General features: G+C 43.1%; 1 protein-coding gene across 6 annotated transcripts; it reads right to left on the reverse strand.

Annotated features, from left to right (window-relative positions):
- Nucleotides 1-170: 170 nt before the first annotated feature.
- Nucleotides 171-25,342, reverse strand: LOC106611130 (sine oculis-binding protein homolog A). Of its 6 annotated transcripts, none has more exons than XM_045723539.1 (9): nt 24,999-25,342; nt 19,361-19,432; nt 18,241-18,373; nt 17,160-17,372; nt 14,818-14,969; nt 14,260-14,283; nt 10,678-10,773; nt 4,830-6,591; nt 171-3,995 (listed from the first exon to the last, which is right to left on the reverse strand). In XM_045723539.1, exons 1-9 carry the CDS (start codon nt 25,092-25,094, stop codon nt 3,961-3,963), a joined length of 2,583 nt encoding a protein of 860 aa, XP_045579495.1. In that variant the 5' UTR covers nt 25,095-25,342; the 3' UTR covers nt 171-3,960. The 6 variants fall into 6 exon arrangements, with proteins under 6 accessions (XP_045579495.1, XP_045579490.1, XP_045579492.1 ...); XM_045723534.1 differs by having other exon boundaries at nt 4,545-6,591; XM_045723536.1 differs by lacking the exon at nt 19,361-19,432 and having other exon boundaries at nt 4,545-6,591.
- Between the last annotated feature and the right edge of the window lie 882 nt (nt 25,343-26,224).

Raw genomic sequence — 26,224 nt, forward strand, 5'->3', positions numbered from 1 at the left:
CTTTTTGCTAATTGCCACACCAAGTGTTCTGTGATGCGCAGTGAAGAATAAGACACAATGTGTCCAAATAATATTTGAGTGTTTTGCGCCATGGCAAGAGAAGGGGAAATAACGTGTGTGAGCGCGTGTCTGCAGTTTATATGAACGGATATTGACAAAGATGAAACAAGTTGGTGTGTGCCTCTATTTATTAGTCTCCATAAGCAAGTCACTGAATAAAGCAAATACTGTTACAGCACAACATTATTATTTTCAAGCAATCTTGGCAACAAGTTATAGTAACAACTTCATAATAAAAAGACAAGGGTTATTTCCATTTCTTGCAGTTTTTTTTCTCACTTTAATTATAAAAGAAACAATTGACTCTTCACCAAGCATTGACATTTAAATAAAATGCCCAGTCCAAATAATGTAATTTTGTCAATAATAAATAATACTATAAAATGTACACAAAAAGGTTGAGAATTCACCATAAGATAAAATATAGAAGGGGTAGGGGAATGCTTGGGACAAGTAGGAGTTGTTGGTGCTGTAGGAAGAAGGGTCTTTTAGCAAAATGTGAGGGTTGGGTTTACAAGTCACAAAAAAGCTGATCAGCTATACATCAACACTAGCAACACAACAAAGATTTTTTGTCTATTTTCTTTTGTACAAAGTGGGGAGTCTTACTAGTGAGCATCATCGTATGCACTGTGGAGTTGTACTCAAGCGAGAGTTAAGGCAGCTTTTCTGTTCACGTTTGAAAAGTGACATGAAAAATGTCATGTTTTTGTATTTCTACTCTCTGTCATAAAGATTTTGAATATGAAGTTGTCATTGCATATCTTAGGCTGTTGACCTAGCCTATTTAATTTCATTACATGGTTGCTGAATGTTCTCTTTTATTCTTAATCTCTCTGCCATAAAATAGGCAGATGACTTTAACCAAATACAATTTGCTTTCCACTTAATTCCTGTAAGCATTAGCAAGACTGATGATGCTGGCACTGGAGGGTTGAATTGTCTTTTCGGTCACAACGAGGAAGGTGATATTAAAGTGTGCGTGTTGTTGTGTTCGGGTGAGTAGGTCTATGCGTCAGGGCCACTCAAAGCTATGTGGAAGTGTTAAAAGGGGGCTCTGCTAAAAATAAATAATAATAATAGTTGTATTTTCAGGCCCACCGTGTTGGCAGCAAAGAATATCTACCCTGACACCTAGTGGCAATTCTAAGCCTTGCACATGTTTATTTTTCACTGAGATGCACCCAGACAACGACAGCAATGGTCAGATGAGATCAATTCAACACGTGCATGCACACAGACCGGCACACACATTTCTGCAGTCAGACAGAAGCCTGACCTGTTTCATTGTCTCAGTTTCAACTGTCTCCCACATCTGTCAAGCACCGTAGACACTACACGTTTCCAGTTTCAAGGCTATATTTATCCAAGTATCTCTGGTTCACATTACATATGGTGGTGAAAGTGAATGAAGTAAAAGTGAATGAAGAAATGTAAATGATCTCTGATTTTGGTTGGAATCAGTGAGAATAAGTCTGTACAAAATTGAATTGTTTGAAAATGAATTGCTACTCTTGGAGTGTGCACTATAATGACTGCAAAGGCTAGGTGGCCGAGTCTGGAAATATCAGACACATTAAAAACAAATATATAAAAAAGAATAATAAGCGAGAGACTGAAATTCAAGGCAATGATTACTGTGACAGAATCTCAGTCTTGGCACATGACAGGCAAAGCCTAAATGCCTGACTATCAACATGGGGCAGATTGTGTTGCAGTGCATACTCAGAGTCAACAGACTCTAATATGAACATTGGCAAACACTACTGTCATCAGGAAGGGAGTCAAGAGAGAGCAGTTAGAACAATACATGGATGGAGAGAGAATGAATATCTAAACTTCATTTTAGTTAGTGTATGTGCGTGTGAAAGCGAGAGTACATCAGAGCGTGGTGAGTTGTTACTTTTGACACCTCTGTGTGTGTGTGTATAAATGCACGCGTGTGTGTGTGTGTGTGTGTGTGTAACCCATTTTTGTAATAAAATAAGCAACCCATAGCTCTGGAGGGTGTATGACATGACATTTCCCATTGGTGTTCAGTGAAAGAGAAAAAAGGTTCAGACTCAAAGGGAAATGGAGAGATGGAAAAAGAAGTTGGCAAGAAGGTGGAGATTTTGGCAGGAAAGATTGCACATGAAAATCGAAAAAGCTAATTTGATGTTGAAAGAAGTCTGTGGGGGAGAAATCGTTTAATCTTTGCACCAAAAGATTTGAAGACATACTAGATCTACAAGATAATTGAGCAAAAAAATTCCTCCATGAAGCCATAGCAAACGTAATGACACCAAAACATAGTAATTAAATAGATGGCAAAAATTTTAGTGTCTACTGGCAGTATAAACTCTGATGAAGCAAAATAAACACTGCCAAAATGTTATAATCCAGACAGATTAACACTGGAAAATGACAAAATGTAGAACAGGATGAAGGACAGGGAAGTGAGATGATTCCCTATATCATAATAAAAGTCCAGGCTGCATCACATCCGGATGTGATTGGGAGTCCCATAGGGCGCACAATTGGCCCAACGTCGTCCAGGTTTTGCCGGGGTAGGCCGTCATTGTAAATAAGAATTTGTTCTTAACTGACTTGCCTAGTTCAATAAAAGGTTAAATAACTGTTAAATTGTTAAAAAAAAATGTAAATATGACTATCTATGACAACATATGTGACTGATTAAAGAATTGTTTAATTTATTTCAGTAGTTTGGCTTGACAAATAGTTTGGACCATTGTTTCCAGAAAATTATCCAAGAATGACAAGCAAATTTGATTGTAAGAGAGAGTCGGCATCACTTGTCAATGGTAAATCCTAGTGCAGCATTACGACCCTGAACACTAGTGATGAAACAATGCTAATGGGTGTGGTCTTCAACTCCTGATTGACGCAATCCCTTAGCGGTGTGATGAGCAGCAGTCCTGTTTTTGCTTCCATGATGGAAGTCACTCCATTACCATAACCTTACTGTACACATCAGAGATGTGGCTGAAGATACAGTATATCATTATCATCAATAGCATTAGGATGTGAAAAATGTAAATATATAAATTATGATAAGAATTACACATCTGATTCAGTCTGACCAGGGGCTTGCAGAGATGCAAAATGGCCTCCACGATGGCAGAGATTGCACATAGTCCACAGTTGCCCACCGTCATTTGCTGGTGAGATCGCTACCCTGTTGTCCACAAATCAGTGAGTGAAGATATACTTAAATCCTTGTCTTTTATGACCATGAAACTCACTAAAGAGGAGCAGATCAATAGTCCCAAGGTCTCCTTTTATTGTGGAGATATCCCCATTGCTCTACTAGAGAAAGGCTCTGTGGTGGCAGGGGGGCCCTGGTATCTCCAGGGATGGAGAGTGCTACAGTCAGAACACAAGGATTTCACCGCTCCACTTTTTCCTTCTTATTCCTGAACCCATGAGGCTCAGAAAATGTCTCCTTCTGATTGTTACCTTCCATCATGAGATGTCTCTTTTTGGTTACCAGTTAAAAACAAAAGTCCTGTTACTGTCAATGGTGGGATGGGGGTTGGAGGTTAGCATTTTGTACTGGTTGTGATCATGCAAAGGAGGGGGGGGGGTGACTTTAGCCTGAATTTCTTGCCACATGAAAACTCCCCCTTTCACTGTGGAACAGACTGGCTAAAAATGCTACATTAAGCCTCTTCCAGCGAACATAAAACTGCTGGTAAACCTATTGGGTTAGCATTGTGGCTTCTCCGGTCGGGTAGCAGAGATCTGACAGAGCATTTGCTTTGGAAGGGAGACGGGCAGTGTGGATGGTTTGAGTGGTCAAGATTAGGGTTACATGGCTGGTTGGCTGGGAGAGAGGTTCGTGGAGTGGAGGAGCAGATGGTTGAAGGCTAGTGTTGTCAACAGCTTCAAAAGCGTCCCTCATTCTGTTGGGGAAATACTGCCACCTGTCTGAGCTGAAATGTGAAACGAGAAAGAGGATCCAGAATTAGACATATTAGATCAGACAAAGGGAATCCCCATTCTACAGGTCTATTTTTCAACCAGACACATCTCTCGCTCAGATCCAGTTGATTTACTGCTGCATGCTTGACTAAAATAGCATTAGCTTTTTATCAACCCTAACTTCAGAGTATATCTTCCCTGATGCTGGTACATTTCTGTCAGCACTCCTCTCAGATCAGGTCGAAAGCTACAGCAAGGGCAGTAGTGAGAGGGAAACATTGCAATACATCTATGCAGACAAAAAAGGTCAGTTTATGCTTGATGAGGAAACTTTTCTATACATTTAAACAATATGATCAAACATCAGTGCAATTATATACATCAACATATGCTGCAAAGCAGCACAAACAACCTCCACAGAGTTAAATCAGACATCTTTATGTTATGAAGGCCTTTTTGTGTGTCATTTCCACACCAGCTGTAGTAGGGACAGGTACAGGGCAGATATTATGAGAGGGGGACCTCTTTGGATCCTCAGTAGGGGGCCCCATGAGACCAACCTTTTCTGCCTCATTTGTTCTGATTGCGTATTCGCAGGCACCTCCTCTTTAACGGCGGCTCCAGCTCGGGGCTCCCTGCCGCCAGAGGAGCGCTGATGCTATAGGACACAATGGCTGTCTTGTCGCTGGGCTTTGGCCCGGGCTGGATGACACAGCCAGCCTTGGGCAGCAGCAGTGCATAGGCGTGGTCGTCATCATCGTCCAGATCCATAAGGTCGCCGTAAGCTTCTAGCTTGCCTTCATCTGTGCCCCCCTGTGCTGCCTCGTCACTTGGGCCTCTCTTACCTGGTTCCCATTCCGCCACTGCGCAGCTGTTCTCCTTCAGGGCATCCCGCTCCAGCTCGCAGTTGGCCGGTTCGCCGCCACCTCCTCTCTGACCAGTGTCAGACGGAGGTGTGGGTAGCGTGCTCCTGCCGGGACTGTCTGTGGATTGACTGCTGCCATTTACTATGACATTAAAGGGGGCAGCGAGGTTGCAGGGCTGGGTCTGTGGGGTGCCATGGTGGTTTATGAGCTGGGTGGGGTAGGAGTTTTGGTTTGGCTGGGGGGATGGTGATGTGGCCTGGCAACAAGATATGGAGTTTGGCTTCAGAGAAACACTAATGGCCTCCCTGACCTCCTGGCTCATGTCCTCTAGGCTGCTGTCCCCCTTCCCAGAGACATCCAGAGGGGATGGTCCAGAGGGTGGGGGGCTGGATGAGTCCCCTTCCGGTTCCACCTTCACCTGGACACTGGGCACCACCCGCTGGATGACCTGCTGCAGCCGTGACCGCTGGCCCAGAGTCAGGTCGATCACTCCCTCGGGGAGGGAGGCTGCGGGGCCACCAGAGAGCGAGAGTCCCAAGGTGGTGGCACTCCCCGGACTCTCAGTCTTCACGGTCAGGTCCACCACGTCAATCCTACTCCTCTCAGAGCCAAAGCGGTCCAGAGTGTAACCAGAAAAGCCCAAGGAGTGCACCCCAGAACTGGAGGACCCCAACTTCAGTTCCCCTCTGGAGGAACCAGGGTAGAAAGGCTTGAGCTCTGTCGGATCAGTGTTCTCCCCCGATGCACTCGGAATGGGGTCGTTGTTGTTGCTGGGGTTGTCCTTCGAGGTCTTGGGGTTGAAGGGGAAGGGTATGGGTATAGGGATGGGCACCGGCAGGGGCACGATGACAGGGTAAGGGACCAGCAGGGTTGGTGGGGGCACCAGGGGGGCGAGGGAAGGTATACCGAAGTTCATCATGTGCGGCATATGCATGGGCCCGTTTGGCATCATGTTGGAGGTGAAAGGAAAACCAGGTATGTGTAGGCCTGGATAGGGTGGCATCATCCCTGGAGGGTTCCCTCCAAGGTTGGGGTTGTTGGAGGGGTGGTGGTGGGGTGAGAACTGGGGCCTGTGCATAGGGCTGGATGGCGGAGCCAGGGTTCTGGGCGGTGGGGGTGGTGGTCCGATGCCAGGGATCATTGGGTTGGACAGAGGACTGTTGGGGCCTGGGCCGTGGGGAGGTGGGCGGAGGAACGACGGGCGCATCTGCTGCATCATCTGATGCTCCATGAAGAAGGGCAGGGGCACGGGCCCCCGGGGCGTCATCACCATGGGGGGGCTGCCCGAGGGGACTCCCATGGGAGGGTGCCGCGAGGGGTGTGGGGGAGGGGGTAAGGTGGGACTCTCGTGGGGTCTGGGTGTGGGGTTTTTGGCGGACGAGGAAGAAGGAGAGCAGACAGTGCCTGTCTCAGAGGGAGAGGCAGCGGTGGAACTGGAGGGGACTGGCACAGAGGGGTTTGCCCCAGGAGAAGGGGCTTTGCGACGTAAGTCACCCAAAGGTGTGCCCCAGGAATCGGGGGTTAAAAGCTGCAACCCAGTGCTGCTCTCTGACTTGCCCTCCACAGGGCCGTGTCCTGGGTTACACAGGCCCCCTGGCAGCGCCGCCTGAGTCTCTTTGTAGAAGATGTCCATCTTGTACTGGTTCAGGCATTTGGCACTGCAGAACTGCAGCCTCCGTTCACCGGCACCAAAATCCAGGTACTCCTTGGTGTGGCGGATGTGTTTGCACCAGTCACACACCTGTAACACAAAAAAAAAAACACAAGACCAAAGACATAATCAGGTACAATGCACTACAGACACCACACATAAGCAGTTAAAAAGTCAGCAACATCATACACTGAGTGTACAAAACATTAGGAACACCTGCTCTTACATTTACATTTAAGTCATTTAGCAGACGCTCTTATTGCGACTTACAAATTGGTGCATTCACCTTATGCCATGACAGACTGACCAGGTGACTCTAGGTGAAAGCTATGATCCCTTATTTATGTCACTTGTTAAATAAACTTCAATCAGTGTAGATGAAGGGAAGGAGAAAGGTTAACGAAGGAATTTTTAAGCCTTGAGACAAATGAGACATGCATTGCGTATTTGTGCCATTCAGATGGTGAATGGGCAAGACAAAAGATTTAAGTGCCTTTGAACGCGGTATGGTAATTTCTCCAGGCGCACCGGTTTGAGTGTGTCAAGAGCTGCAACGCTGCTGGGTTTTCACGTTCAAAGAGTTTCCTGTGTGTACTGTATCAAGAATGGTCCAACACCCAATTGGCATTCAGCCAAATTGACACAACTGTGGGACGCATTGGAGTCAACATGGGCCAGCATCCCTGTGGAACGCTTTCGACACCTTGTACTGTAGAGTCCATCCCCCGACTAATTGAGGCTGTTCTGAGGGCAAAAGGGGGGTGGAACTCAACATTAGAAAGGTGTTTGCCCTTTTGCCATGTTGTTACTCTATAAAATTGGGCGGGGGGGGGGGGGCATTGATCATCAGTTATCATATTAAAAATTGCAAACATTTGCCTCTACCCTATGGAAAAATGTGTAGATTTGCTTTAAAAAAAACTATTTAAATCTTCGCTGTCATGAGGGGGGACCAATTAAATGTTTTGCTCGTAAGGTGGGGGGGGGGTATGGATACACAGAGTTCCGTTTTGGATCGTAATGAAATGACTTGGTCAAATTCTGTTTCGTTACACCAAGTAAATAAAAGTCCATCTGCACTGCACCTGTGCATGTTTGTATCCTCGTTAGGAAAACCCATCTGTATTTTTCTTCCACTGCATAAATCTGCATACTCTACCCAAAACCCCCAAAATATGATCGAATGTGTGTGTGTGAGACAGAGATTTTCATAGCAACTTCGTACTGCTATGACCCTTGCGGTGCAAATACTGTCCTACACATGGTAACACCCTGATAAATACAACCTGAGGAAAATCCAGCTTTAAGACTTAAGTGAGTGCAAATCTGGATGGGTGTATGTAAAGCTTTTAAAAGGACAACACTTTCTCCAGACATGTAATTCCCATTTACACTTGCCATGGGGTTGTCACCTCTTAAACGAACCACTCAGATACACATTTAGCCACTGTGACAGTGGCAGTGGCCACAGGCACAGCACAGGCACAGCACATAACAGCCTCAAGTAAAAGGTTTTCGCCAAGGTATGATCATGAGTGGGGGTAAGTGATTGTGGTGGGTGGGTGAGATGGACAGACGGAGACAGTGAACAAGCTGCCAGTAGGGGGCACAGAAGAGAGACTGACAGCTGGGCGGAGTTCTACGTGTTCAGTTGGCTGCTGAGCACCACCTAGGAGGGTGCTATAATGCGGCGCTATTCACTACGGATGTGCAACTTTAGTATGAGTGTTTGGGATATTTTCATTACATAAAAAAAGCCTCTTTGATTCATGAATTGACAGCATTAAAATATAATTTACAGCATTAAAGTGGAATTGACAGCATTAAAATGGAATGGGATCATCCAACCCTACCGCGGGGCCATTACACACATTGGGCAGGGCAGGGGAGCAACCTAGCACAACTTTTCAATACTCTGTGGGATGTCAGGATATTTTTTTATTGGCTACAAACATTTCCAAAATGCTCAAAAACACTGAACGTCCAATCATCACGTGGCCGTTCTCATTAGAGTACCTGAAATAATTAATGTGACCCTAGTGAGTGGAAGGCGATGGGTGGGCCAGGGAGATGGGGCACACAACTCACTCTGCCAGCTCAGAGGGACGTGGCAGCGACTCACTGGAGATAATTAAGGCATTAATCAGCTGTCAGACCCCTCAACGACGTCCATCCATCACACACACCCTAATCCCCTTTGCTGAATGCTAATCCGTTGTGGGATGCTACTGGAAGACGACTATGATCCTACGCATTCAATCTTTCAGAGATTCATGTATATGCCTGCTGCACTTGAGTCCCATGTTGATTAGAACATGCACACAAGCGCGCAGACACACGCGCACACCATGACAACTTCAGATTTGGAATGGTCATGAATTCTTCCCAAAATCAACACCAGCTTCAGGAACCCCCATCATTTGGCTTTCCCAGTAACATGGCACTCGTGTGTCATCCTCCTCTGAACCCTGTCCTGTTTCATTGATTTGTTCTTCATTTGTCACTCTAGTAGTTTAAGACCTACTGAAGTACCTACTCAGATCTCAGGTGATAGGCCACCCTGATTCATTCACTCTCCCCTTTTATCTCTCTTTTCCATCTCTTCCCCCTGTCTGTCAATTGACAGGTCACACATGTCAAAGCGATGGACAAATCAGTCAATAACAATCTTGTCCATACTGGAATTTTACTGTTAAACAGAGATCTCCTCCATCGTCAAACGGCCACTGTGGGAGAGGCTGTCATGATGTAGACATGACAATCAGACCATCTCTGCAATGCTCTGTTATAGTGGCCAGCATTACAGGGTTAGTGTTTCATGTACTGTGTTGGTACTGTTACAGGTGAGTGATCCATAGTCAGCGAGCGTTGATATCTGTAGTCTTCTTTTTAAAACTGTCTATTCGATCCCGTGGAACGCAATGAGCCATAGCAAAAAAAAGTCTGAAAAGTGCCCTGAGAGTTGGGGTCAATGATTGTAAGCCCGGATATTTTAAATTATAAGTGTTGAAATTTTCCTGGGCTAAAAAAGAAGACAGATGGAGAGCACTTAACGAGTTTCTGCACCGTGAGTGAAATTTCACTGTGCATTACCCTAATGGAGTTATTTCTCTCTCTCTCTCTCTAGTCTCTCCCTCTCCTGCACACAGATGTTTTCAGTTGACTATAATTATGGTCATTTATTTCCACCGTGGCCATCGTAATAGCGGTCGCTCCGGCTCCGTTTAACCATTTGCGTTGCTGTAGGTATTTACCTAGCTACCTACCAAGTACACATGGACATCATGGGGCCATTTATTCCTTGATTATCTTTCAAGGACCTGTTACACGATTTCAGTCTTGTTTCTAATGCTCTTGAACTGGAATTTACTATTCATAATAATATGGTATGATTAATTAAAGAGTAATTAATAGATCATTATTATGTTGTAACCACTTTGTCATGACATTGTTTAAAGTACTTGTAATACTGATTTCTCATTTGTCTAATGAATTTAGTTTTGAAAATCCATCCATCTCGCTAACCGTCTGGTTAAACACTAAGCAAACGGATCAGCAAGGGAACAGAGTATGATACTGTGTGTGTGATAGTACGCACTGGAGGAACAATATCTGATGGGGGGGACAGTATTATTCTGGACAGTATATTATGGGGACCAGTTTCTGATGGGGGAACAATGATGAGCTTATGAAGCCTGCAAAAAATGCATGAGTCTATTCCATCACAAATCACTTAAATTCATGAATTGAACCAGATACAATTCAAATCTAAAATGGCCATTATTGTAGAGCTAATATTTACATGCGAATCGTATGTCCAATTCTGTTGCTGGATTGAAATGTATTGATGTCACCAAGCCCAAAATGGTAATGATCAAATTGGCAGAAAATTCCCTAAAATTTTCTATGGAGTGAAAACATCTGAATCTAACACAGTGCAGAATGAAAATGAGAAAATAAAACTATTTGAATGAAAAAAAGTATGTTATTCACATTAAATCAATAAAAATGAAAAATGTTTTTTAAAAATTGACTAACAGCACATTCTCTAAAAACAAACATCTCTACATTATTCAACACATCAAACAGTCATGAATATCAAAATATACTATTACATTTCTACAGTTAGCCATCAAAAACTTAAACTATCTTGTTGTTAAATGTTTTAGTCCTTACAAGCACATCGCTGTTTGTTTTGAAGACAAGCCTGGGCGTATCCTTAGAATAGCTGTGCTGGGGTAATTTCTCACCACGGCCGTCTTCGTCTCTCGCCTGAGGGGAGAAATAACGGCCTCTTTTTACGAACTGACAAAATAAACAGGTGGACAGAAAAGAAAGGAAAACAACATCAAACGTATGAATGGAAAGACACCGACAAAGGTGAAAGGGTGAGCATGCTTTGGGTTGTGGAATCATAAGCAAGTTCTCATTATCATAAATTAAAGCCATGTGGAAAAGTGTGAGGGGGGTGTGTGTGTGTGTGTGTGTGTGTGTGTGTGTGTGTGTGTGTGTGTGTGTGTGTGTGTGTGTGTAACTATGGTTAAATGTTCACATTGACAGCTGAAAAGAAGTTATACTGGCCTTATCATTATGAACTGTGAAAGAGGGGAATTCTAATCTAATTTAACCAGGGAGGCTGGTTAAAAGGCTACATTAATCAGATTTAAAGACTTCCATGGAGAAACAATTATTTAACAATGTCACAAAAATCAAGGTTAAAGGAAACTGGATAAGGGATTTAAAATCCACTAGCACTACTTCGGCACCAGACACCGTGTAGATACACATTGATAATAATTTCAATGTACCCCCCCCCCCCCCCCTACACACAAACACGCACGCCATTGTGTCATTACCCAGTCTCCATTTTGTGCTGTGACCCTCTGGCCCTGTGCCAATTCATTTACATATAGTGCTAATGAGGTGCTGGCACAGTGGATGAGGCATGAGGGGCACACAAACAGAGAGAGAGACAGCGAGGGAGAGAGAGACAGCGAGGGAGAGAGAGACAGCGAGAGAGAGAGAGACAGCGAGAGAGAGAGAGACAGCGAGAGAGAGAGAGAGCGAGAGAGAGAGAGACAGCGAGAGAGAGAGACAGCGAGAGAGAGAGAGAGAGAGAGAGAGAGAGAGAGAGAAATTACCCAGCGTGAAAGTTCAGTCATACAATGGGGACACCATGTATTTTACTGTGAATCAGGCCCACCACTGTTGTATGAAGAGACTGAGAGCATGAAGGAGAACAGACTACCTGGAGACAAATCCAGACACTAAGAAAGTATCTACCCGCCATGGGTTAAAAATGAGTCCTCCAGAGATCTCAAGCCACATTTTGAAACAACTTCCCATCCAAAGTAATCATTGGTCATCATTTTCTAACCATCAGTTGCTGTTGCAGTGATTATGGGAGATGTCCCACTCTCCACTTTCAAAAGTTACTCTTCCTCAAATTACTTCTTGGCTATTAGACATTTACTTTACGCAAATATTACCACAGTTGGTTCCCCTGAAATATTCAGTAACATGTCTTATGGACGGCCACACCATGTCAGCTAAATACAGTTGCAGTCCGGCTAAAGGGTCCGGTGTAAACATGGCATCACAGTTCCACGCCACTGGTATGTGTGCTCACTGGTGACTCCAATGCCCAGAGGGAGTGGTACAACAGCTGTCACTGTGAGGAGCTCCATCTGGGCATCTGGGCCTGCCCAGGTGTGTGTGCGTTTCAACTGCCAAGAGGTGTTTTCCAAAAGATACTGACGGGTTTACCCTCACAATTGTACACACACATACCCACAACAAGAAACAGACATTCACGGAGACGTCCCATTGCACAAATCCTCACACACATCTAACACAAATGCAACATTTTTCCCCCACCTGGGACAACACACATCTTTGGGCCAGCCCCCTCCTTCTGTCCTCTCATTAGATTACTCAGCTAACAGGAAATGTTCCTCGAACATTCTCTTCTTGTTCCCATTTGGTTGTGGGATAACAAGCTTGTATACGATAGTCAAGTAACTTATGTACTGTAATGCCATTCTAAAAGTGGAATTCATGTCATAGTTCAATGTTCTTGGAAGTCAGTGTTTATTAAGCTGGCTAACAGATAAATAATGAAAATTGCTGATTGTTCCATCCAAGCCACGATTTCTAAGGATCTTTACTCTAGCTGGGCTAGTTAGACTTTCAGAAGGAGAAAGAGCATGATATGACCATCTCAGTGTAATGCAAGTTCAAGCTCCAGTTTCTTTCCTCAAACTCCTCTCAAAGTTACCCTTTCCCTTTTTTTGTATTAAATCGCTGTCAGCTATGAAATAATCACCTCCCTCACTAGGCTCTCCTGCTGCGACAAAGGGGCCTAGACTGAGTCACAATGCTGACAGTTTACACACACACCTCTATTATTCAGTGTGTCTTCCTTGACACTGGATCCAGAAGCTAAAGTAAATTGCAGAGTGTGTCAGAGCAGTGCAGGCAACCGCTAGCCGGTGTGTAAAGATTTGTGTCTGTTTGAAGTGATGTGACAATACTGTGGTGACGTAAAGAAGCACTCTGCCCCCTCTTGCCTGGAGGGACCTCGGAGACAAAGACACAAAGTCTCTTGAGGTGTATGGAAAGATTCCTGAGCCATGAAAAAAAGAGGCGTATTGCAGCGGAAATGAGATGTAAAATACAAGCTAGGGTCTCTTCACTTGGACTTTACCCTCCCTCTCTAGTGCTTTTACATGATGTGACAGTGTGTGTGTGTGTGTGTGTGTGTGTGTGTGTGTGTGTGTGTGTGTGTGTGTGTGTGTTTGTAAAACATTTTTCACAACATCAGTTTTATTATTCTGTATTTCTTGAATGTCTATGTGAAATAAACCAGACTAGTCATTAGCTGAGCTCAAAACTGAATCAAAACTCTTCTACCCCAAGCCACCCTATCATATGTCTAAATGTTGGTATTATTCCTGGTGCACTGGATGGATGGTGTTGTGCAGTGGCAATGGTAGAAACTGAATCCTCCCCACCCGCTCGCCATAACAGGAGATTGGGTTACACGGACGAGGCAGCTGTAGATATTTAGTGAAACTCAATGCGTCTCCACTGCCCACCCCTTTGCCATCCTACTCGCTATGTCCTACCTCCCCTTTCAGACACACACAGACACAAGACACATTTTCAGCCATGCAATTTTTTGTTGTTGGAAAAAACTGGAGGGTTTGTTGTTGTGGCCAACCTTGTGGGTGCATGAAAAAAGAAACGTGGATATCACTTACACAAATGGCCTGCATGAATGTGAGAGTGTGAGACATAATATAGAATCTGCACCTCCTCAGCAGACAAGGACTTTCTGTGCTCTAGCCATGTCTGTTTTCCTAATGCGGGAATTCTTGTCCCTGGATAACACTTCACTTTGTTCCTTACTCACTGAAATACAATATCTCTTCTGTTGTGCTTTTGTTTATATATACATACATAAAGCAATCATAGTGAGTAAGGAACTTAGATTTTAGAGTGAACTATCACTTTAAGACTAGCAATGCTTAGCAAACGTGTGAAGAAGAACAGCAGGCACAAGGCAACTCATGCTGTGAAAATAGATAGTTTGAACAGGAAAAAAATGGGTTCACGTATCTTGAAAAAATGATCATACATATGTGTACTTCCATTTCAACAGCTAGTAGCATACACAGCTATGCTAAGTGATTATGTTTGGGTGAAAAATGTCCTTTAGACAAACAAGGGAAAGGAATAAAGACATATCATACTTACCCTGTAATTCCTTAAATATCCAAGCTTAGGTATAAGAAAGAAAGCAGAATGTTTAACTTCAGGAATCAGGACAAACACTATTTAACTTAATGACTGTCTGTCTTTGGAACGACAATATATACTGATCATTGGAACCAATGCATGTTTGAAAGTAAACTGATCTGCATAGGCCATGAGGGTTTAAATGACTGAAACTGTGTTTCTGGATATCCAATGATGAAACCACAGGCCAAGGCTGGATATTGGTTTCATGTCAATCTACTACAACGGGTACTCAGAAGCGAAAGGTCAAAACTCAGGAGTGAAATATCCAAAGAACCTAAACTTGTGGGCACCTTACCCAGCCAACTAGTGGAAATACTGTACAAAGCTGAAAGTTGGTCACTACAATTCCTAAGGTTTGACAAGTGTCTTACAGCGTCTTAATCTGAGATATCAGGAAGAGTAGATGTAGGGAGGAAGTGATGTATGTCAGTACACATGTATTTATCACATGGTCTTGTGTGCACTTTCATAATTGGTTAAGTAATAAGGCAGGAGTGTTGAGAAGGAGCTTACCTTGTTTCTCTTGAAGTAGGCTCTGCGGCAGGCAGCAAAGCACTTCTCACTGCAGAAGCTCTTTAGCTCAGTGCCCATGTTGAGGGAGTAGCGTTTGACGCCAACCTTCTGACACCATGCGCACATGATCTGGGCGTTAGACACATCCTCGTCTGGGGGACCACAAACACATGACCTGGACGTTAGACACATCCTCGTCTGGGGGACCACAAACACATGACCTGGACGTTAGACACATCCTCGTCTGGGGGACCACAAACACATGATCTGGACGTTAGACACATCCTCGTCTGGGGGACCACAAACACATGACCTGGACGTTAGACACATCCTCGTCTGGGGGACCACAAACACATGATCTGGACGTTAGACACATCCTCGTCTGGGGGACCACAAACACATGACCTGGACGTTAGACACATCCTCGTCTGGGGGACCACAAACACATGACCTGGACGTTAGACACATCCTCGTCTGGGGGACCACAAACACATGACCTGGACGTTAGACACATCCTCGTCTGGGGGACCACAAACACATGATCTGGACGTTAGACACATCCTCGTCTGGGGGACCACAAACACATGATCTGGACGTTAGACACATCCTCGTCTGGGGGACCACAAACACATGATCTGGACGTTAGACACATCCTCGTCTGGGGGAACCACAAACACATGATCTGGAACACCCCAGACAAATTTGCTGGAACTAGGACAAAGCATAATGATAGTCCAACCGTTGGCCCCCACCCCATCAACTCCGCCTCCTCCCCCCTACCCCAACCCCCCCAACAATCTGACAGCCACCTGTCAAATCTTATCATGTGAATGATCCCACCAACAATGCATCCTGACCGTATTCCCCTTCCAGGCAAAATAGGACAGTGCTTCCTACCCCAAGGGGATTTTGCTGCAGTCATGAAGGCAGTACGAGACATTCTAACCAGACAGAGATACCCGAAGGAATGTCTGTGGACCGAAATTGGTTGCTGATTTTACAAAAATATTTTAGCTGAAGTTTACCTAATTAAATTGCAGAGGGTTTCATTGGAAATTCATTAGAAAATGGAAACTAAACACTATTCAGCCCTCCATGACATCAAATGGGTCTGTCATCTTAAACAACGGCTGCTGGTTAATTGTCATTGGTTTTTATCTGCTTAGTGTAGTACTATGTAGAGAGAGTTCCAATAACTTACAATTATCACATTATGACTATGTGTGTGCAAAGGTGAAAAACAATGTGGCCATTAGTGTTTCACCTTCGCTCACCCTTTTATCACACCGTGGTGGGTACTGGAAAGGCTTTTTCCTCTCTTGTTAAGCTTAATGGATCTATAGTGCAAATCCTTTTCAAAGTAAAGACTAATTATCAATTAAGGGGAATAGCTCCCAGGAGGCCCAACGTTAGCACCATGGCCACAGCATGCATATTATATGCTCCTTTATGCTCCTGCTGCATGGTTCATCTTTACCAGTGAAAAAGATAGATTTTTTTCTTTCAAGCAAATAATTCCTGGGGAAGATCATTTTAGAAAATCTATGTTAAAATGTCCCATGGTAACCTTGCAGTATTGAAATAAAATGTACGGCAACAACACACAAGTTGAGGTGTTCATTTGGAAGTATCTCATTATTTCATACAAAAAGGTCACTTGAGGTGGTTTGTTTGCATTCAGATTTTTCTGGCCTTTTCCTCATCTCTCGTTATGCGTTCTCTCAAACAGCTCACGTCTGCTGGGAGAGAGCCTGGTACTGTAATTATGCAGTGCCCATATTAAATACCTCCATCATCCAGTGTACCTGCACCTCAAAGGGCCCTCTGTTGCTCTAGCAGGGCATATGAATATTTCAAAAGGGGTACAAGTCGAGTGTTGAGCTGTTAGAAAGGGACTATACCATCTGTTTTTCCCGCTGTGCATTGCGAGGTTGTGTGAAGCTGTGGGTACTCCTCTAGAGTGATGCCAAGTCACTCTCCTCTCCCAATGCAGGCTGATGAGCCTCTGGAGTCTCACAGCACACTTGTGGTTCAATGAAGCCCTCTGTCTGGCCAGCAGGCCATGTACATTTCCACTGAGAGTTGACTGGGTGATACTGACACTTAACAGCTGGAGGAGGGGAAGCAGGGTTGTGTGTGCAAGTCTTTATGGAATGTGGGCCCTCATCAAGTGATTGGAAAACTGACCATGGATTTGAGCACTGAAATGGAAGTGATTTGTTAAATTTGTATAACACCGTTTTGTATATTTTGTACCGGATTGTAGGATACATTCAATTGGTCCTTAAAGTGCAAGCTTAAACACGTCTCATTTTTAGGTGTGCGTGTGAGAGGTGTTTTACCTGCTGGTGGCTTGATCATGGAGGGTGGGATCAGTGGGACTATGATCGGCATGTTCCCATGCTCCCTGGTGCTGGGTGTGGAGGTGGATGGGGTGGTGGAGGACTCTGTCACTCCGTTCCTCGATGTTGATGTAGAGTGGGAGCTATTGACTTGGTTTGGGGAGACATCACTGTTCTCCCCCGATCCTCCTGGGATTTTTGGCAAAGAGTTTTCTGAGGGAGACAAAAGTCAGTGCGTTGGTCTTTCTTGACTTATTGTATGTAAAGCAATGGAAATGGACATCATTGTTCACTCCAGCAGTACAGCCCTGGAAGATCTGCAGAATAGTTTGTTTCAAACTGTAAACATGTTTTGGTGTGTACATGAATCCAAACAAATATGCTTTTAACGCAAGATGGGTATCCTTTTTGTTACCCTGGAAACCAGATTAGCAGCTTTGATTGGATAAGGCCCTATGTTTGTTCCATTACTGATGTGAATCTCTCAATTTTTATCCAGCATTACAATCAGGAGTCACCATGTAGAGATTCCGGAAACACCTGTCTAATCATCAATAGAAAAGCAAAGTGCAGTTTCCTGCTGAAAACAACTACGCCATAATGACTGGATGAAACATCTAGAACAGGTTTTAATCTGGATAGCCTGACTGAATTGCCTCATCAATCCTGGTGAACTACTGCCAACCCACTGGAACAAACTGGGTGAATCAATGTTGTTTCCATGTCATTTAAACAATTATTTTTTAATGCGATGACATTGAATCAACGTGGAAAGCTTGGATTTGCATAAAGTAATCTGCGTAAGGGAATTTCGTATTTTTTTCACCCAACTTTCACCTAAATCCAATGACATTTCACGTTGAATTCACGTTAGTTGACAACTCAACCAAATGTAAATCAAAACTAGACCTTGAAATGATATCTTTGCCCAGTGGGAAGTGGCAGCAGTATCTTCCTCAGCCTTTTCATCACAACATCACTTGTATTACCCCTTGTGAAACATTCTTTTTTTAGCCTCGTCAAAGAATCAACAACTGCAATGTCCAGATAATACAATATTTATCTCCATGGTTATGCTCACCTTTCAGGACAGAGATGTGTTGTACCTCTCCATCTGGGTAGTTCCGTATGTCCATGTTGTCCTGGTCTCTCAGGTCTACCTTGTCATAGCCGTACCAGCCCAGCAGCTCGTTCATAGTGTTCTCTGCAAAACTCTGCAAGACAAGAGACACCATATTGGCCATTAGGATTAACAAGCATGAACCCTGTTTCACTATTACGTCACAGTGTTATGAGGGGGGCAATAAGGGATAAAAGGGTTTGGTAGCATATGATTATATGAAAATGGCTTTTCCCCCCCAAAACACACAATAAAGGAAATGCAGTATTATATGTTTGCTATATGAAACCAAGCTGCATGTTTTTTTTTAAATGGGTCTGCCCAATTTCCTGAACCATAATGCAATAATGTGTAATATGTTCACAGCAGCAAATATTCACTAGTGGCAGAACCCTTACCAGAGATATGTGCACACGGATCAGGACAACTTGACAGTTGACTTATCCCAGACTGGTTTGATCAAGGCCTCAATGAATTCTGTTTTTACCAGCACATAATCTAAGTTCTTTCATAACTTCTTACAGTTGATTTCCAAAAGCAATCCACATGAGTTGCATGTAACTTTCCACAAATAGTCTATACTGATCACATTACAAAAATTCCACATTGTCTTATGCAGAATTCCCAACCCATCAAACCACGAGCACTACCCCAGATGTATTTTTACTGCACTTCCACTGCAAATCTACACAACCAGTAACATCCAACCAACCCCACCTCACCTCCTTACATGTAAGGAGCACAATACTGTTCTTCTATTGAGACAAAACTATCAGCCTATCATTCATTTAACCTGAAAATCTCAGTAGCAGCAGAATCGTATGTAGAGAGAGTTTGGTCATCTTTAGAGGTGCTACTGTATGTTCATGTTATAATTCTAACAGTTCAATTAGCTATCTGTGTTTAAAATTCACAAGATTATATGCTATTAGTGAACGTTAGGCTGTAAAGGAAACATTAACATGGCTGCCATAGAATTATGTGATGTTATGTAAATGGGATAAATACAGATGTTTGGCTGAAATCTCTCTATATATGGCTCAGAGTAGCACTATTGTCTCGCACGGACAAAGGGGCTCACCATGGAGTAGGGTGGGTTGCCATGGAGATCACCCGCCTTGCCTGCCCATGGGCGGGCCCGCTCAGCCCGAACCTGATGAGACATTAGTCATTTCATTACATTCTGGCATTGAACTGTCAATCAAATAGTACTCAATCAAGCATTTAATTGTCAATTACGGGCTGCCCTGTCAATACCATTGTATCGGGGAAGTCATTTCATTACATGAAAGCATAATCAACGTTAGTTATAACATCAGCTCTGAATCAAAAACTGCAGACGTGGAATCACAAGGCATGAGATACAAGTACAATTCAGAAACAGGAAAAAGGCAATCTTTAAGAAACACAAACACTGATATACTTCTATCTTAAACCAAGAACACACTGAAACAATACTAGGCTACCTGCTACACTGCTGTTCATGTACTGTATACATCATTTATACAAAGTTTATAGTCACAACTATTGTCTAGGGTGGATTCTGCCACACTGCTTCAATCAACAACTGCTGGGGTTTTGACATGTTACAGAAGAACATTGACTCAGTCAGTAAGTGCTTGCTTGACTCAGATGTGACTGCATCACATTACTCAAACAAAATGAAAAGGTGTGAAGCCAGCAACAGTCATCTGTCTCTCTCTATCTTCAAGAACGTTTGCCCTCGTCTTTGCTCCCTGTTCCCTCTGTCACCCTGCCACTTCCAGAAAGAGGGAGCGGTAAAGAGAGTGGAACCCAATCTGTATGCCAGGTCATGAAAGCAGCACACAGGCTTGACTCAGGGTGAGATGGAAGGCAGTGCTATGGTGCAGTCTGGGAGCAGAGTGTCAACTGTCCACTGCAGATGTGCAAACTCTCTGGACTGGACTAAATCTCCTCTATGGCTATCCAATTTATAATTTGTGGGCCCTACAGACCCACAATGTGTGTAGACTTTTGTTTCAGCCCAAGACTAATACACCCGATTCAACGAATCATCAACAGAGATCAAAAGTGACCAATGTATGAGCAAAATCTATTTATACAAAATACCACCATTCAAACCTAATATCAGCTCTGCAAAACACCAACTTGCTGCCACTGTTCAACCCTGGAACAGTCTAAACTTTAGCAGTTTACAATAATTATATTATTTTGATAGATTAAATCAAAAGCAGGAGTTCCCTTATTTCCTTCAGTTAGCAAGAGGTGCTGCTGGTAAGGGTGAGCAGGGGGAATCCGATACCTTGTGTGCAGAAACCAGAGTAGGTCACAGTACACCATGATAAAATTCCCTAATCCGCATGCCAAGTTTCCTTGAGTGGGCCCTCCTTCAGACTCTCCTGGCCCACACTTTTCCATTCCCTTGTTCACACTCTCCTCTCTCTCCCACTGCTCTGCTTCCATTTCCTCTACCTTCCTTGACATCTGATCCTGTGCAGACGCTCAGGTTTCAGTTTTTACAGCTTAGGCAGCCTATTGCTGTATACATTCCTTTCTCCCCTGCTCTTAACCTCCACTATCCCCTATCCCACCAAGTACAGCCCCCCTCTCCTAGATTACTTACTGTGGCTTATTTTACCATGGTGCACATTAAAGCGGCACAAGATGAAGGAAACACTGTCAGACTGTTTGGTTTTTCTGAGGTATGATCTCTCACAAGGGCACATTGTGTGGTGTTTTTTTTTTGCCTGCTTTTTCAAACAGACGAGAGAGAATGGAGAAAATAAATAAATAAACGTATCAAACGGTTTAAAGTAGCGAACAGGCCTTCAGTCTCTGGTTTAGGGAGAGCGTTATACTGTAGCATGTTTGGCAGAGAATGTTGAAGATAGTGGCTTTTGAGATAAATACTGTATCTTAATCTGAACATTAAACTAGGGCTACTTTGTCATCTGTATCTGCTAGTCTTATTGGTCTTTGTTCAAGCAGTAACAATTTTGTCACACTGACATAAATGGCATACCTACATAATAAATCTGTGTTCATCAAATCCATGAACACATTCAGGGCCAGATTTGATTTAGTACCAGGTGCAAAGTTTGAACCTTGTTTTTCTAGGGGGAAATTACTGCATCTCAGACAAATAAAGTCAATTGTAATTGTGTGCCCATATGAGTCTTGTTTCAGAACAGTTTGTTGACACTACAGCACATTCTATGGCCACAAACTGTTTAGGAATGCTACTAGTCTCCAATACTATTACCGCCTCCTTCATAATCCCTTCTCTGGATAGGCTGACATAGAACTTGAACTCACAGAAGTCATTGAAAGATACACATTGTGTTTAATGTAGAAGAAAGCACCTGTATGCCTGGGTGTATACAGTTGAAGTCGGACGTTCACATACACTTAGGTTGGAGTCATTAAAACTCGTTTTTCAACCGCTTCACAAATTTCTTGTTAAAAACTATAGTTTTGGCAAGTCGGTTAGGACATCTACTTTGTGCATGCCACAAGTCATTTTTCCAACAATTGTTTACAGACAGATTATTTCACTTATAATGCACTGTATCACAATTCCAGTGGGTCAGAAGTTTACATACACTAAGTTGACTGTGCCTTCAAACAGCTTGGAAAATTCCAGAATATGATGTCATGGCTTTAGAAGCTTCTGATAGGCTAATTGACATCATTTGAGTCAATTGGAGGTATACCTGTGGATGTATTTCAAGGCCTACCTCCAAACTCAGTGCCTCTTTGCTTGACCGTGGGAAAATCAAAAGAAATCAGCCAAGACCTCAGAAAGAAATTGTAGACCTCCACAAGTCTGGTTCATCCTCGGGAGCAATTTCCAAATGCCTGAAGGTACCACGTTCATCTGTACAAACAATAGTAAGCAAGTATAAACACCATGGTACCACGCAGCCGTCATACCGCTCAGGAAGGAGACGCGTTCCGTCTCCTAGAGATGAACATACTTTGGTGCCAAAAGTGCGAATCAATCCCAGAACAACAGCAAAAGGACCTTGCGAAGATGCTGGAGGAAACAGGTACAAAAGTATCTATATCCACAGTAAAACGAGTCCTATATCAACATAACCTGAAAGGCCGCTCAGCAAGGAAGAAGCCACTGCTCTAAAACTGCCATAAAAAAGCAAGACTATGGTTTGCAACTGCACATGGAGACAAAGATTGTACTTTTTGGAGAAATGTCCTCTGGTCTGATGGAAGAAAAAAAAACCTGTTTGGCTGAAATGACCATAGTTATGTTTGGAGGAAAAAGGGGGAGGCTTGCAAGCCAAAGAACACCATCCCAACCGTGAAGCACAGGGGTGGCAGCATCATGTTGTGGGGGTGCTTTGCTGCAGGAGGGACAGGTGCACTTCATAAAATAGATGGCATCATGAGGAAGATTATGTGGATATATTGAAGCAACATCTCAAGACATCAGTCAGAAAGTTAAAGCTTGGTCGTAAATGGGTCTTCCAAATGGACAATGACTCCAAGCATACTTCCAAAGTTGTGGCAAAATAGTTAAGGACAACAAAGTCAAGGTATTGGAGTGGCCATCACAAAGCCCTGACCTCAATCCTATAGAACATTTGTGGGCAGAACTGAAAAAGCATGTGCGAGCAAGGCCTACAAACCTGACTCCGTTACACCAGCTCTGTCAGGAGGAATGGGCCAAAATTCACCCAACTTATTATGGGAAGCTTGTGGAAGACTACCCGAAATGTTTGACCCAAGTTAAACAATTTAAAGGCAATGCTACCAAATACTAATTGAGTGTATGTAAACTTCTGACCCACCTGGAATGTGATGAAAGAAATAAAAGCTGAAATAAATCTCTACTATTATTTCACATTCTTAAAATAAAGTGGTGATCCTAACTGACCTAAGACAGGGAATGTTTACTAGGATTAAATGTCAGGAATTGTGAAAAGCTGAGTTTAAATGTATTTGGCTAAGGTGTATGTAAACATCCGACTTCAACTGTAGGGGCACCTCTGACTTTTGCTGTTGTCTGGCTGCCAACAGATCTAAACTGGAGCTGTGTTCTTCAATGTTGAAGATGAATCATATTGGTTGTTCAGGAGACATCCAGGATGCTCTACATATGGTGATAATTATAGATGTGTAACCTTCCACATTTTAAACTAAGCTCATTAACAAGCAGATGGAGCAGAAGATTTGGCAGCTTCAGAGAATGAATGAATTGAGTCATTTTCCCAACAGTGCAGAAAACGTTTGTCTGTCTGTCTGACATATAATTTGATTGATGGAGACAACGAAACAAAATTACATACACAGAATACCATTATGTGCTAGTCAAAATAATTCCCAATTCAAATGCTTTTTGTCCATAGTATAGCCTGTGTTCTTTCAATTTTAAATAACTGCTGTTTATCTTTATTTTGCACATGCAACTGCCACTCATTTTTAACAAATGTAAATAAACCAATAAATAAATGGCATGCATTAGGGCTGAATGTAGCACACACGAGACCAATGTCCAGAAGGGGCAATCAATATCTGTCCCCTTTATGGGTCCCAATGCAACGATTAACAAAACGTTAAAGTGCAAATATTTAGCATTCCTCAAGAGAAAAAAATTGTTTCTTTGAAACCCAAGGCCAGTACACACACCTCTTGGACGAGAAGAGACATGATGCACACGGTGTTAGGCTTTCCTGACTATATTTGTTCATAATTCCTCTGAATTAATGAAATCAAAATAAAAACCAAGCTCTAATAACAGGACCATATCTGACTTTGCTCTGGTAATTATTCTGTATTGGGAATTATTTTTCTCAACCCAGGCATATAATGTGTACAAACAGTGAACACATGATGAAACCCCGAGACAAAGCAGCGATATCGTTAGGTCCCCTGCATGCCATACCCCCTTTTCTCCACAATTTATTCCAACACAGCTGGAAAATCTATTTCTCTCTGCAAAATATTTATATTAATACATGACATGCATGGTTGTACCATCGGGTACGCTGTTACGCTTATACAGAACAGCATAACGCACGATAAACAATGGGCTCTTATCCGGCACCTGTAGACACATCTGGAGTACACGTTGCGGGTCGTCCATAGCAAGACAATACACATCGTTTGGCATACGTTAAGAATGTGAATTAAGTTGATTTCCTTTCATATATCTAAATAGTCTCCCCACGCGATTTTATTTTAATTGCGTCGCCTATGGTCAGTGTTGTTTCCGCGGGAGCAGAGGTAGTAATAGTAGTAGTGGCACTGTTGACGCCTTGACTGATGCACAGGATTTTCCATTTACCTTACTCCAATGGAATCATCTAAAGAAAACTCCACAAATGGCAATAAATGGGTTCCTAATTATCGTTAATATGTTTCCCCATTCATTGACAAAAAGTACATGTAGCCTTTTGGTATGTGGAACAACAAAGACGGTGTAGCCTATAGGCTATAATGTATAACGCATGGCAAGAAAATCGACCCTATCGATTTGTATTCAAAATGCGGTGGACATGGGACTAGGTTATGAGTGGGTTTAAGTCATTGCCAAAAATGAATATGACAATTGAACTTGTTGGCTATTCATCCAACAAATTGCAGTTCAATTAATCCAATCTTCTCTAAATTTTGAAAGAGGATGCGCGCTTTACGCATCCACAGAAAATCACGCGCTTTAATGAGCGTTCTGTTTCCATGCGTAATCCTAGGAAAGTGGTCCAATATCGATCACTTACCTTCATTTCTTCGTTGATTTCCCTTTTCACGGGGTGAGCCGGTTTTCTGCTTCTTTTATTTTCGGGGGGTCTGCCCTCTTTTTCCATCTCTGCCATTGTTTATAATAGCTCTGTCAATATTTGCGGTGGTGGATGGCTGGATAAGGCGGGGCTGATTTAAAGTTGCCCAACGGCGAATGTCAAGCTTGGGAACAGCCCGGGTGATGTTGATGATGCTGTTGAGGGCTCGCGATGCCCGGTAAAGTCAGCCATCTTCTGCCCCTATTTTTCCACGGTCTGTGCGCAAGTTGGTGTGTGACTGCCTCTGAGTCAAATGAGAGGTTGAGTGAAAAAAAAATCTAGACAGGGGGAGGAGCGTCCACTGTACATAATATGACGTTGCTGATCAGAGGCGGGCTATTGCCATGTTCACGTGCTAGTCGGAATTAGGAAACTCGGGAATGTCTGACTTGCTAAAAGGTTGTAGTTCAACCTGGTCTCAGAGCCTTTCATATTATTCTGTATGTAAATTCGAGACAATCCGTTTAGTATAATATGTTACGTTTCGTATGGTAGCCTATGCGTTCATTTGTGGATGACCATCATCCATTATATATTACTAATTACAATTCACATGATATGTCATGAATTTGCTAAATGTACAATATGTTATCAATTTGCTAAACTTATGATATGTTACGAATTCTAATTTGTTGTGGCTAACGTTAGCTAGGTGGCAAAGGCTCACATTAGCTAGCTGGCTAACGTTAGCTAGGCTAGGGGTTGGGGTTAGGGTTAAGGTTAGGATTTAGGTTAACAGGTTAATGTTAGGGGGTTAGGGGAAGGGTTAGCTAACATGCTAAGTAGTTGCAAAGTAGTTGAAAAGTTGCTAATTAGCTAAAATGCTAAAGTTGTCCATGATGAGATTCAAACACACAGCGTTTGGGTTGCTAGATGTTCATGTCATACACCCATCCAACCAAACCAAGCAACCAACCACTCTCCTTTCCTTTTCCTTCTGTCTTATGTAACCATATCAAATGTAACATATGGTATTCATTTAAGTGTCCTGGATTTACATTTACTATGTAACCTCTAGTGTATGAGACCAGGCTGTGTAGTTTTACACATGCTGCATTCAACCTACAAAGTCGGAAGTTTCAGAGTTTCCTAGTTCTGACTAGTACTTGAATGCACAATATTTCCGCCGCTTCCTGTAGGTTCATGCTATACAACATTCGCAGAGT

This window comes from Salmo salar, chromosome ssa09 (assembly GCF_905237065.1).
Source record: "Salmo salar chromosome ssa09, Ssal_v3.1, whole genome shotgun sequence".
Classification (NCBI taxonomy): Eukaryota; Metazoa; Chordata; class Actinopteri; order Salmoniformes; family Salmonidae; genus Salmo; species Salmo salar.

Coding starts and splice junctions, on each gene's coding strand:
- LOC106611130 (XM_045723534.1), bottom strand. CDS start 25,094: ATGGCAGAGATGGAAAAAGAGGGCAGACCCCCCGAAAATAAAAGAAGC. Junction 14,970..17,159: donor CATGATCAAGCCACCAGCAG/GTAAAACACCTC, acceptor GTGGTCCCCCAG/ACGAGGATGTGTCTAACGCC. Junction 10,774..14,259: donor GATATTTAAGGAATTACAGG/GTAAGTATGATA, acceptor TTCTCCCCTCAG/GCGAGAGACGAAGACGGCCG.